Source organism: Pristiophorus japonicus, chromosome 19 (assembly GCF_044704955.1).
Source record: "Pristiophorus japonicus isolate sPriJap1 chromosome 19, sPriJap1.hap1, whole genome shotgun sequence".
Classification (NCBI taxonomy): domain Eukaryota; kingdom Metazoa; phylum Chordata; class Chondrichthyes; family Pristiophoridae; genus Pristiophorus; species Pristiophorus japonicus.
The window spans coordinates 81,145,220-81,159,029 of record NC_091995.1 but is presented as its reverse complement, the minus strand read 5'-3'; the positions used below and the strand labels follow the sequence as shown (position 1 = coordinate 81,159,029).

The 13,810-nt window shown below is 43.6% G+C and overlaps 1 protein-coding gene across 2 annotated transcripts in view; it reads right to left on the bottom strand.

Moving 5' to 3' along the window:
• The window catches only part of eif3s6ip (eukaryotic translation initiation factor 3, subunit 6 interacting protein), a 65,416-nt gene extending 51,756 nt beyond the window's left edge, over positions 1-13,660 (bottom strand). Inside the window, exons 1-2 of one of the 2 annotated variants that reach the window (XM_070861692.1) lie at positions 13,502-13,660; positions 4,179-4,232 (exon numbers count right to left, since the gene is read on the bottom strand). In XM_070861692.1, coding sequence (XP_070717793.1) covers positions 4,179-4,232; positions 13,502-13,534 — 87 coding nt within the window. In that variant the 5' untranslated portion in view covers positions 13,535-13,660. The remainder of the gene's footprint in view (positions 1-4,178; positions 4,233-13,501) is intronic. The other variant, XM_070861693.1, reaches the window with a different exon arrangement.
• Positions 13,661-13,810: the final 150 nt, after the last annotated feature.

The following is a 13,810-nucleotide window of genomic DNA, read 5'->3' as shown; positions in this document are numbered from 1 at the left end:
GCGCACTGTACAAATTGTAAAACGTGCCCTCATAAAATAAATGTTAGATCCAAATCCAAGGAAACGACAGTTGTCATTGGATCACAAATTGGCTAATTTTTTGATTACATATCGAAATACTCCTCATACAACTACTGGTAGAACACCAGCAGAGTTGTTTCTCCAATGACAGCCACGAACCAGATTCTCGTTGTTAAAACCAAATTTGGCAGAGTCCGTAGAAAAGACACAATTAAGACAGAAAGAGAATCATGATAGAAGTAGAGTAAAAGAGAGAAGTGTGAAATTAAACCAGGTGGTGAGAGTGAAGAACCATTACTAGGAAGAGTGGTGAAGATATGTGGTCCCCGCGCATATTTGGTAAAGATGTTTGATAATGGACAGGTTAGGTTTGTTCATATTGATCATATTTTACCTACAGACATGGAAGGAGTTGAAGGTGGGAATGATTCAATTATTTCTGACTCCATCAGATAGTTTTGACATACCAGTAGCAAATCCTAAATCTAATGTACTGGAAACAAATCCAGGAGAGAATCAGAATTAAAGTCGGAGTCCGAGTCAGGGAAACAAAGAGCTTGAAGTTAGAGGGAGTTCAAAAGAAAATCAAGAAAATTCCGTGGAGGAAAACATTCCTCGGGATGAGCCTCGAACGAGTGTGAAATCGACACCATGTTTGGGGGGTTCTGTTAGAGAGCGAAGGTATCCTCTTCGAAACAGAAAACAAGTGGTAAAGTTACATTTGTAAATATGGAAAAAAAAGTCTATATCCTGTGTTATGTATAAAAATGAAAGTTATGTATGATGTTTGTTATAATAACTTCTTCATTAAGGAGGGAGAAGTGTAATGTCTGTAAGCTTGTAATGTTTGTAGCGCCACACTGTGGATGTGGACGTATTGTGTACTGCAACTGCAGAGTTAATAATAAACAGAACCAGGCTGTTCCGGAGGCTTCCGACAGTGCTGCCTGCCATATTAGGAGCTGTGTGCGCTGTGCTCTGTGAATGTATCACACCCAGCAGCCCAGCGAAAGCCCAACCAACTCACCTGCTCCTGCATTTGTACCGAGACGATCGACTAGGGATTGGAAAGCCCCAGATCATCTCACCCTGTAAACAAGTGTACTACTGACTTTGGGAGAGAGTGATGTTATGTACGCAACATTATGTAACCGCATTATACCACCACCAGAGGGCGTATCTGTTGGGAATCCCAAGGGATCCCCAGCATTTCTTGGGAGCACTGTATGTAAGTAGGCCTCTCATGCTGTACGAACACTCGAGTTAGAATAAAGAGACTAAGGTCACACTTATTCACGTCTACAGTACTCCGTTACATTGCTTTATTTAAGATATAATAATTTAGGATCTTTTCCAGTGACAAGAGCTAGTGAGCGGCCTGTGCGGGACCGCCCGAATTATCTTCAGGGAGAAACGACAGGTGCATGTATTTTTCAGGCAACACAATCATGAACACAGCAAAAATAAAATGATGTAAAAATAATCCATCCAAGTGACAATGGTTAACACTGCACTCTGAATCGGACGAATGATCCGGAGACACGAGTTCAAATCCCACCATGGCAGCTGGGGAATTTAAATTCAGTTACTGGGAGGAGGGTACTGGAACAGGTGTTTAGTGTGGTCAAGGGACCCAATGCACGATTCAGGCGGACAGCACGGACATTCGGAAATCCGGGGGAGGGGAGAAGTCTGGGACGACGCTTAACAATTTCTGCCTGTTACTCCCTCAATAGTTATCCAGTTGTCATATTAATTTCAGAAATATTAAATTAGTGCTCAGTGACGATTTTATCCAATGAGGAATGATGGTGACATGACAGACCAGGATAAAAGGCATTTGAGTGTTGTGAAACCCAAGAACGTAAGAAATAGGACCAAGAGTAAGCCATTCAAGCCTGCTCCGTCATTCAATAAGATCATGGCTGATCTTCGACCCGAACTCCACTTTCCCATCCGATCGTTATATCCAAAAATCTCAATCTCAGCCTTGAATATACTCAGCGACAACCCTCTGAGTGAAGAAATTCCTCCTCATCTCAGTCCTAAATGGCCGACCCCTAATTCTAGAATCTCCACTAAGGGGGAATCAGCCTCTTAGCGTCAATCTAATCAATCCCCCTCAGAATCTTACATGTTTCAATGAGATCACCTCTCATTCTTCTAAACTCCAGAAAGGATGGGCCCATTACAATATACATTAACGATTTGGATGAAGGAATAGAGTATAATATCTCCAAGTTTGCAGATGACACTAAACTGGGTGGCGGTGTGAGCTGTGAGGAGGACGCCAAGAGGCTGCAGGGTGACTTGGACAGGTTAGGTGAGTGGGCAAATGGCAGATGCAGTATAATGTGGATAAATTTGAGGTTATCCATTTTGGGGGCAAAAACACGAAGGCAGATTATTATCTGAATGGCAGCAGACTAGGAAAAGGGGAAGTGCAACGAGACCTGGGTGTCATGGTTCATCAGTCACTGAAAGTGGGCACGCAGGTACAGCAGGCGATAAAGGCGGCAAATGGTTTGTTGGCCTTCATAGCTAGGAGATTTGAATATAGAAGCAGGGAGGTCTTACAGCAGTTGTACAGGGCCTTAGTAAGGCCTCACCTGGAATATTGTGTTCAGTTTTGGTCTCCTAGTCTGAGTAAAGACATTCTTGCTATCGAGGGAGTGCAGCGAGGTTCACCAGACTGATTCCAGGGATGGATGGGCTGTCATATGAGGAGAGACTGGATCAACTGGGCCTTTATTCACTGGAGATTAGAAGAATGAGAGGGGATCTCATAGAAACATAAGATTCTGACAGGACTGGACAGGTTAGATGCGGGAAGAATGTTCCCGATGTTGGGGAAGTCCAGAACCAGGGGACATAGTCTTAGGATAAGGGGCAGGCCATTTAGGACTGAGATGAGGAGAAACTTCTTCACTCAGAGAGTTGTTAACCTGTGGAATTCCCTGCCGCAGAGAGTTGTTGATGCCAGTTCATTGGATATATTCAAGAGGGAGTTAGATATGGCTCTTATGGTTAAGGGGATCAAGGGGTATGGAGAGAAAGCAGGAAAGGGGTACTGAAGGAATGATCAGCCATGATCTTATTGAATGGCGGTGCAGGCTCGAAGGGCCGAATGGCCTATTCCTGCACCTATTTTTCTATGTTTCTGTTCCACTCAACCTCTCAAACATAAGAAATAGGATCAGGCCATATAGCCCCTCGAGCCTGCTCCACCATTCAATAAGATCAAATCCACTTGCCTACACTATCCCATATCCTTCGATTCCCTTAATATCCAAAAATCTATCGATCTCTGGTTTTGAATATGCTCAACGACTGAGCTTCCATAAACATCCGGGGTAGAGAATTCCAAAGATTTACATCATCATCATAGGCAGTCCCTCGGAATCGAGGAAGACTTGCTTCCATCCCTAAAGTGAGTCCTTTGGTGGCTGACAGTCCAATGCGAGAGCCACAGACTCTGTCACAGGTGGGACAGAGAGTCGTCGGGGAAGGGGGGTGGGTGGGACTGATTTGCCGCACGCTCCTTCTGCTGCGCCTGACCTATTCACGCTCGCGGCGTTGAGATTCGAAGAGCTCAACGCACTCCCGGATGCACTTTCTCCACCCAGGACGGTCTTCGGCCAGGGACGATGTCGCACTTTATCAGGGAGGCTTTGAGGGTGTCCTTCTAACGTTTCCGCTGCCCACCTTGGCTCGTTTGCTGTGAAGGAGCTCCGCATAGAGCAATTGCTTAGGGAGCCTCGTGTCTGGCATGCGAACTATGTGGCCTGCCCAGCGAAGCTGATAGAGTGTGGTCAGTACTTCAATGCTGGGGATGTTAGCCTGGGCAAGGACACGATGTTGGTGCACCTGTCCTCCCAGGGGATTTGCAGGATCTTGCGGAGACATCGTTGGTAATATATCTCGTGCGACTGGTATCTTTTGTACATCATCCATGCCTCTGATCCATACAGGAGGGCGAGTATTACTACAGCCCTGTACACCATGAGCTTTACAACCCTCTGAGTGAAGACATTGCTCCTCATCTCAGTCCAAAATGGCCGACCCCTTAATAAACCTACCATGACAAACAGCCGTTAATAAGACCTTACCAGAGAATAATACAGAAATGACTGAATATTAAAATGAAACTGTCTTACTTTGCTACTCGTGTTCCCTTCCCCTTTAGAATGTGTATTGTCATCTTTTGCAGCCTGCAATACAAAATAATTATCAGTGCATACAAGGCATTGCAATTACATTATGGCTGGTTTACTGCAGCGTACTGTGGGACTGGAACTGAGAGCTTCCGTTATCAATTCAGAGACAGAAAGGGTACCCCGCCTGATTCCTCAATAGGCAAGGGTACCGTGTGGTGCATCAACCAGAAAGGTCTCGAGTTTCACCCTTGTCGGTGAGGAGTCATGCTGTCTTAGCCAAGGTGGCAGTGGAGCCATTGCATTTGGCTTTAGGGCGGCTACAACTTGCATTTATAAAGCGCCTGTAAAATGTCCCAAGGCGCTTCGCAGGATTGTTATCAGACAAAAGCTGGCAACGAACTACATAGAGATATTAGGAGAGGTGACCAAAAGCTTGGTGAAAGAGGTAGGTTTTAAGCAACGAGTTAAGAGACAAGGGAAAGGTGGAGAGGCAAAAAGGGTTAGGGCAAAAAATCCAACGCTTAGGGCCGAAGCAGCTGAAGGCACGGCCGCCAATTATGGGCAATGTTTCCTGCAAGCTGCGTAGCTGTTAGATGCTCTCGAGGCCCCGTGCAGCCGGCTTTTCAATGTAAAAATCGCGCATGCGCGGTATTTTAAATGGCCCGCACACTGCCAAAACAGTTAAGAGGCGATAAAAATCGGGGTTGCGCAAGCGACCAGGCGTAGACGGTCCAACAACAGCTCAATATTAAGATTCTCACCCTGGTTTTTAAATCCCACCATGGCCTCACCCCTCGCTGTCTCTGTAATTTCCTCCGGCCCTAAAGCCATCGAGATTTCTCCGCTCCTCCAATTCTGGCCTCTTGTGCACCTCCGATTTCAATCGCTCAACCATTGGTGGCCACGCTTACAGCTGTCTAGGCTTGAAGCTCTGGAATTCCCGAATAAATCTCTCCGCTTCTCTCTCCTCCTTTAAGGTGCTCCTTAAAACCTACCTCTTTGGCGGTGCTTTTGATCATCTGTCCTGATATCTCCTCCTGTGGCTTGGGGTCAAAAAAGTTTTATTGATCTCGCTCTTAAGCACCTTGGGACGTTTTGCTAGGTTAAATGCACTACATAAATGCAAGTTGTTGTTGTTGTAGTGTGGGTACATCCAGTGGCCCACTGAAATGTCCACATCAGACAAGCACAGGATTTGGCTCAGCTACGATGGTTCCTAGAATTAAGCAGCCTCATCGTCTAGGTTCACACGTTAAGAATGGACACTAGGGCAAGATGCTCTAGGGCTGACAGTGCCTCTGGAATCAAACCCCAACACAGCTATCAGAAAAGGATTTAAAATAAAAAGAAACACTGCACCTTCAGCCAAGAGGAAGGCCTCTACTGAACAGCAGTCGTGCATGATGCCCTCCCTCCAGCTTGCTGTCTATTAGTATTACTGCTTCAAATGTAGTTTTAGCTTGATAAGATCCTAAAGTTAATTTCTGTCTTCTGCATAATTCCAGCCAGTACATACAGTAGAGGGCACTGGTCAAACAGCCACTGGTCATTGTGTTTCGTATGGGACTGACACCCACCGCTCTTTTTGCCAAACAGTACGTTTAACTCTCCTGGGCAAATGCACCACAAACTAAACCCGTCAAATGTTTGCCGTTAAAATTACGAAGGGGTTCGATAAGGTGGATGGGGAGAAACTGTTTCCAATTGTGGCTAAGTCCAGACAATGGGGCATAAATACAGGGTCACCATTAACACATCAAATAAAGAATTTACGGACTTTCTTTACACAGCGTGGTGAGAATGCAGAACTCACTGCCACATAGAATGGTCGAAGCCGATAGCAGAGATGTAATTAAAGGGACTCTTGAAGCATACATTAGACAGAAGAGAAGATAGGGGTACAGGGTGGAAAGAGGTTATTTGAACGGGAGGAGGCTCATGTGAAGTATAAACTCCGGCATAGACCAGTTGGGCTGAATGGCCTGTTTCTGTAGATTCAATGCAGAGGTATGGCCAGAGAAAACTCACACCCAGATAAGGCGTTTGTTTTTACTGAAAATATCCTCAATTACATTCCAGGTTTCACAATGTGAGAGATTGGAGCACCTCTTCCGTAACTTCTGGATCCACTTCAATCCCACGCTCCTGATCAACTGGTGCGGAGGACCTGCCTGTGGGTCTGCTCCTGGCCAAGGTGGCCATCTACAGGTCCAGGTTGGGTGCAGCCCAGGGAGTTGGTGGCTCTGGCTGCCTGCCTCTCTTCTGCATTCTTGGCCTTGCCTGGGTGGCCCTTAGTATGCGGTGTGTTCCCGGTACACTTGAGGCCTCCCACAGCCGGTGGACACTAACAATTTAAACTTAGAAGTTTTTTTTGTCTTCAAGTTATTTATTAGTTGTGCCCCTTTAAAGGGAGATCACTTAGGTTTGTTTTTTGCTTATTGGTTGGCATTGCAGGTTTCAAAGACCAAAGACACAGCACATCTCTGCCAACGATTCTGTAATCCTGTATCAAATACCAGATATAGGGCAATCTTCGTCCAAAATTCCACCCGAAAAAGAAAGAAAAAAAATCCATGGCCCTCCTCCAAGATTTGTAGCCACCAAAATTCTCATCTGTGTCAACCGGTCCCGACAAATAACTTTCTCTCAGTCCTTTCTCACTTCAACCACTACATTCCTATCAGCTGTCGCTCTGCTCCACCAGTGTTGTGATATTTAAATGGCTTGAAATTGGGCTCTGGGTCTGATGGCTGAGGGATGACCCGATAGAAGTCTTTCAGATTGGAAAACTGCAAATGTAACGCCCCTATTTAAAAAAGGAGGCAGACAAAAAGCAGGAAACTATAGACCAGTTAGCCTAACATCTGTGGTTGGAAAAATGTTGGGAGTCCATTATTAAAGAAGCAGTAGCAGGACATATGGAAAAGCAAAATTCGGTCAGGCAGAGTTAGCATGGATTTATGAAGGGGAAGTCATGTTTGACAAATTTGCTGGAGTTCTTTGAGGATGTAATGAACAGGGTGGATAAAGGGGAACCAGTGGATGTGGTCTATTTGGACTTCCAGAAGGCATTTGACAGGGTGCAACATAAAAGGTTACTGCACAAGATTGGAGTTGGTTCACTGGGTTGGGGATAATATATTAGCATGGATAGAGGATTGGCTAACCAACAGAGAGCAGAAAATCGGGATAAATGGTTCATTCTCTGGTTGGCAACCAGTAACTAGTGGAGTGCCGCAGGGATCAATGCTGGGACCCCAACTATTTACAATCTATATTAACGATTTAGAAGAAGGGACAGAGTGTAACGTAGCCAAGTTTGCTGACGATACAAAGATGGGAGGAAAAGCAATGCGTGAGGAGGACACAAAAAATCTGCAAAAGGACATAGACAGGCTAAGTGAGTGGGCAAAAATTTGGCAGATGGAGTATAATGTCGGAATGTGAGGTCATGCACTTTGGCAGAAAAAAAAATCAAAGAGCAAATTATTATTTAAATGGAGAAAGACTGCAAAGTGCCGCAGTACAGCGGGACCTGGGGGTATTTGTGCATGAAACACAAAAGGTTAGTATGCAGGTACAGCAAGTAATCAGGAAGGCCAATGGAATCTTGGCCTTTATTGCAAAGGGGATGGAGTATAAAAGCAGGGAAGTCTTGCTACAACTATATAAGGTATTGGTGAGGCCACACCTAGAATACTGCGCGCAGTATTGGTTTCCATATTTATGAAAGGATATATAGGCAACTCTAGATTATTCGTACACGGATCTACGGAGAACCCGCTGTAACGGCTTTTTAAAAAACTGTCGCACACGTGAATATCTCGATCACCTCAAGTGTCAATCACACATAAATTGACTCAGGCATGCACTCCTTTCTCACTTCGCAACTGACACTTTATAATTTCGAGACGATATGAATCCATTGTCACGTATTTTATTACGTTCACGCTATGATAACATGAACTAAGTCTTCGTGGTTGGTTCTATCACCATCAAATTTCAGCTCTGAGACATGCACTGCACCTAGCGGCAAAATAGTTTACCCGGAATAGCTCAATCCCTGAGGGACCCAGATAATCGAGAATTGCCTGTACTTGCTTTGGAGGCAGTTCAGAGAAGGTTCACTAGGCTGATTTCAAGGATGAGGGGGTTGACTTAGGAGGAAAGGTTGAGTAGGTTGGGCCTCTACTCATAAGAATTCAGAAGAATGAGAGGTGATCTTATCGAAACATAAGATTATGAGGTGGCTTGATAAGGTGGATGCTGAGAGGATGTTCCCACTGATGGAAGAGACTACAACTAGGGGACATAGTCTCAGAATAAGGGGCTACCAATTTAAAACAGAGATGAGGAGAAATTTCTTCGCTGCCTCAGAGAGCTGTAGAAGTGGGGACATTGAATAAATTTAAGACAGAAGTAGACAGTTTCTCAAACGATAAGGGGAAAAGGGGTTATGGGGAGCGGGCGGGGAAGTGGAGCTGAGTCCATGAGCAGATCAGCCATGACCTTATTGAATGGTGGAGCAGGCTCGAGGGCCTGTATGGATTACTACTGTTCCTATTTCTTATGTTCTTATTATCAAAAGGTTTTGATAGAGCAGATATAGAGAAGATGTCGTTTCCACTTGTGGAGGAGACCAAAACTAGGGGCTGTAAATACAAGATAGTCATTGATAAATCTAATAGGGAATTCAGGAGAAATGTCTTTACCCAGAGAGTGCTTAGAATGTGGAACTTGCTTCCATGTGGAATAGTTGAGGCGAACAGCATAGATGCATTCAAGGGACAAAGGAATAGAAGGTTCTGCTGATTGGGTGAGATGAAGAGGGGTGGGAGAAAACTCATTAGGAATATAAAAATCGGCATGAACCAGTTGGGCCAAATGGCCATTTCTGTGCTGTCCATTCTATGTAAGTGGGTGCCTGGAGTGGTCAAGAGTCAGGAGGGGAAAAATCCATTCAAATACAAGAACACTGAATAGCACAACAAAGCAGGAAGTTAATGGGAATATGCAACTACTAGGTCCATCTGATCTTGACTCCCACACATTTATCTACGATGTGCTCATCAGTATCAGCTAAGCTTAGCTGATAGTTCTCTGGCCTCTGGAGCTTCAAACCTCACACTCGGTCTAGCCGGAGTCTCCAGTGCACTACTGGTGGGGCGGTGTATTAGTAGAGGTTCCATTCCATTAAACAGAAGTCCCATTCGTTTGTTATGGTGGATGCTAGAAATATCAAGGCACTTCAACGGGGAATGTATATCTAGTAACAGCACAAGACCGAGAGATGAAGTTGTTTGCATACCATTTTATTAGTTGATTTCCCAAATTCTTGCTCAGTAAAAATTGAAAATAGTGTTTTTTTTTCTTGTGTTCTCTGTTTGCATCATTTTGTTTACCCCGCCATTTTATATTAGTCTGATGTTCTAGAGCTCTATTCAATATAATACCTTAGTAATTGGTTTTTGTGGATTCTGCTGAAGGATGGGACTGTGGATAAGTCGATCAGAAAAGCATGACATGATTTTTTTTTTCCTCTGCTGTAGGAGCCCTACATCCAAAACTCAATTGTACCAAAGAATCCTAAGTGACGGACCAAGGCCCACAGTGCAGAACACCAAGACTGGAGAGTTGGGGAGCAGCTGAGATAATTCAGGTCAACAACAACTTGCATTTATATAACGTAGTAACCCAGCAGCGATTCACAGGAGCGTTACCAAACAAAATTTGACACCGAGCCACATAAGATGGTAGGTGAAAGGTAGGTTTTAAGGAACGCCTTAAAAGGAGGAAAGAGAGGTAAAGAGGCAGAGAGTTTTAGAGAGGGAATACCAGAACTTAGGGCCTCGGCAGCTGAAGGCACGGTCGCCAATGGTGGAGCGACAAAAAACGAGGCTGCTCAAGAGGCCAGAATTAGAGGAGTGCAGATATCTTAGAGGGTTGTGGAGCTGGAGGAGATTAGAGAGATAGGGAGGGGTGATGCCGTGGAGGGATTTGAAAACAAGGAAGAGACTTTTAAAATTGAGGTGTTGCTGAACCGGGAGCCAATGTAAGTCAGCGAGTACAGGGGTGATGGGTGAACGGGACTTGGTGCGAGTTAGGACATAGGCAGCAGAGTTTTAGCTGACCTCAAGTTTATGGTGGTTAGAACATGGAGGCCGGCCAGGAGTGCGTTAGAATAGTCAGTCTAGAGGTAACAAAGGCAGGGATGAGGGTTTCAGCAGCAGATGAGCTAAGGCAGAGGTGAAGTCGAGTGATGTTCCGGAGATGGAAAGGGGTAGTCTTAGTGATGACGGGGATATATGGTCGGAAGCTCATCTCGGGGTCAAATACAACACCAAAGTTGACAACAGTCTGGTTCACCGCGTCAGACAGTGGCCAGGGAGAGAGATGGATTCGGTGGCTAGAGAACAGAGTTTGTGCCAGGGGCTGAAGGCAGTGGCTTCCATCTTCCCAGCATTTCAGATGGAGGATATTTCTGCTCATCCAATACTGGATGTCAGACAAGCAAGATGACAAGTTTTAGATTTTAAAAGCCTATAGCTTGTGGGAGAAAAGATTGAGGGAGGTAAGCTTTGAGGTCATAGGATAGAATGAGGTAGAAGAAGAGAGACATTGTAAAGGTATTGTAGGGATGTTGGAACAATACTGCAGGGAAGACAAATGAGTGGCGGAAGCAGCAGAAAGTACCATATCCCCATGGAGGGTTTTGGTAAAATGAAGAATTTCTCACTGTGGGCTTGTAAGCAAATATTCACAGTAGTACAAATATAAACATAAATTCAAGATAGTCACTAATAAACCGAATAAAGAATTCAGGAGAAATGTCTTTACCCAGAGAGTGGTTAGAATGCCGAAGTTGCTGCCAGAGGGGAGTAGTTGAGAAAAATGGCATAGATGCATTTAAAGGGAAGCTAGATAAGTACCTGACGGAGAAAGGAATAGAAGGATATGCTGATAGGATTAAATGAAGAGGGGTGGAAGGGCTCCCGTGGAGTACAAACATCAACAGAGACCAGTGGGGCCAATTTCGGTGCTGTAAATTCGATGTAATTAAGAGATCTTATTGGTTTTAGAATGAATGCTGTAGACTACACCACTTGCATCTACCAAAATAATTCTAAATTTACAATGTTCCGACCCAGTTTACAAGATTGGAAACCAAGTCTATATAATCATTGCACGGCACTAAACAAATAGCGTTATTAATCCAAACAGATTTTAAACCATCTTTACTAATAAGTAAAAAGAAAGTTATTAAATGTGAAGTTGAAGTTTACAGGACATTTTCTTTTTAGTATTAGGTGGCATAATGACAGGCTGCAGCCAAAGACGCACCAACATTAGTGTCCTTGACCAGGTCAACGTCCCCAGCATTGAAGCACTGACCACACTTGATCAGCTCCGCTGGGCACGCCATATTGTTCGCATGCCAGACACAAGACTCCCAAAGCAAGTGCTCTACTCGGAATTCCTTCATGCCAAGGGTGGACAGAGGAAATGTTACAAGTACACCCTCAAAGCCTCCCTGATAAAGTGCAACATTCCCACCGACACCTGGGAGTCCCAGGCCAAAGACCACCTTGAGTGGAGGAAGTGCAACCGGGAGGGTGCTGGGCATCTCGAGTCTCATCGGCGAGTGCATGCAGAAAACAAGCGCAGGCGGCGGATGGAACATGCGGCAAACCTGTCCCACCCTCCCTTACCCTCAATGACTGTCTGTCTGTCCCACCTGTGGCAGGGACTGTGGCTCTCGTATTGGACTGTTCAGCCACCTAAGGACTCATTCTGAGTGGAAGCATGTCTTCCTCGATTCCGAGGTACTGCCTATGATGAGCCAAATACAAGTTACCAGGACGCATCTCGTGAACCAGAGGACTGCTACAAGGTCAGAAAGTGCTGGAGAAGTTGTACGGGCAAGTCAGATTTCCCAGTTTCTAGCAAATCTGGTTCAATGAGCGCTGGCTAAAAGAATAAAATGCTGGGAGAACTCCCCAAACTCGCTCTTTAAAGAGGTGTCACCTACTTTTCTTCATTTGCAGAGGTGCAGTGATGCAACAAGTACATTCTGAAGCAGAATTTATTCTGCCATACAAAATCAAAAAATACTGTGGGTTCTGGAAATCTGAAATAAAAACAGAAAATACTGGAAGTGTGTGTTCTGACGAAAGGTTAACGACCTGAAATGTTAACTCTCTCCACAGATGCTGCCCAAGTATTTCCTGCATTTTCTGTTTTTACTCTATACTGCCATGTTGCTCTGTTGAATAAGAAGCAGAATTCAACTCTTTGGTGAACATTATTTAAAAAAAACTTATAAAGAACTTTCTGGGAACTAACTTAAACTCCACTTTGCACCAGCAACAGTGATGCTTACAGACTGCGAATCTGAAGAGGGGAGAGAAGAGAAACAAAAAACAGAAAAACGCCAGTGTCTAGGTATCAAATACAGTACAATGATTAAACTTTAAAATAAATAATTGCAGATAAGCAAATGTTGGAAATCTAAACCGTTAAAAAAAAGTACTGTTTTTGAAAGAAGCAGAATATTTTTCGCCTTTCCTTTGATTCTGGTGCGAGGGAAAATAAATAAACACATTTTTAAAGATAATATATTTAGACAATATTTAAAAATATAGTTTAAAGACAATATATTTATAAAATAAAGATAATATATTACGTTATTTTTGAAGCTAATATATTTAAAGCTAATATCTTTAAAGTTGAAGAACATAAAATTAGATGCAGGAGCAGGCCATTCAGCCCCTCAAGCCTTAAAGACAATATATTTAAAGACAATGATAATATAGTAAGATTTAGATACTTAAAAATATATTTAAAGACATTATTTTTAAAGACAATATTAATAAGATAAAAAGATAATATATTGTTATTTTTGAAGCAAATATATTTAAAGTTAATATCTTTAAAGATAAAGAACATAAACATTAGGGGCAGGAGTAAGCCATTCGGCCCCTCGAACTTTAAAGACAATAAATATATCAAAGATAATATATCAATATTTTAAGCGTATATATTTTAAGCTAATATATTTAAAGATAACGTATTTAAAACTAATATATTTAATATAGTAAGATATTTAAAGATAAAGATATAAAAATATATTTTAAAGGCAATATTTAAATTAAATATATTATTTTAAAATATAATGTAAGACATTAGATTTAAAAGTAATATTAAGACAAGATGAAGAGTTTGGTTGGATTGAGCTCTTTGGGCCTCAGGCCGCAGCAGCCATGTGTGTGGGACACTGAATAACCACTGCATCAGGAATGACCCGACTCTCGCTACTATCTCACCTCCGCCGTATATTCCTCCGTGAAAGCCGACATTTTCCGCGAAGCGAGTTTTCTCCTTCAGATTTTATTTTAAAATGAATTTTCCTCAGAGACACGCGACCATAAACCCGCCGGCCCCTGGCGCCCCGCTACAAAGCTTCCCCCGCGCCGCTCCAGCTCCAGCTCCAGCTCCAAACAACAGTTCCGCCCCAAAAAGTACTAGTTGCTTCAAAGCAAGAACTTGCATTTCTATAGCGACCTCGGGGCACTCCCCAAGTGCTTTTCAGCCAATGGAGCACTTTTGAAGTGTAGTCACTGTTGTAATGCAGG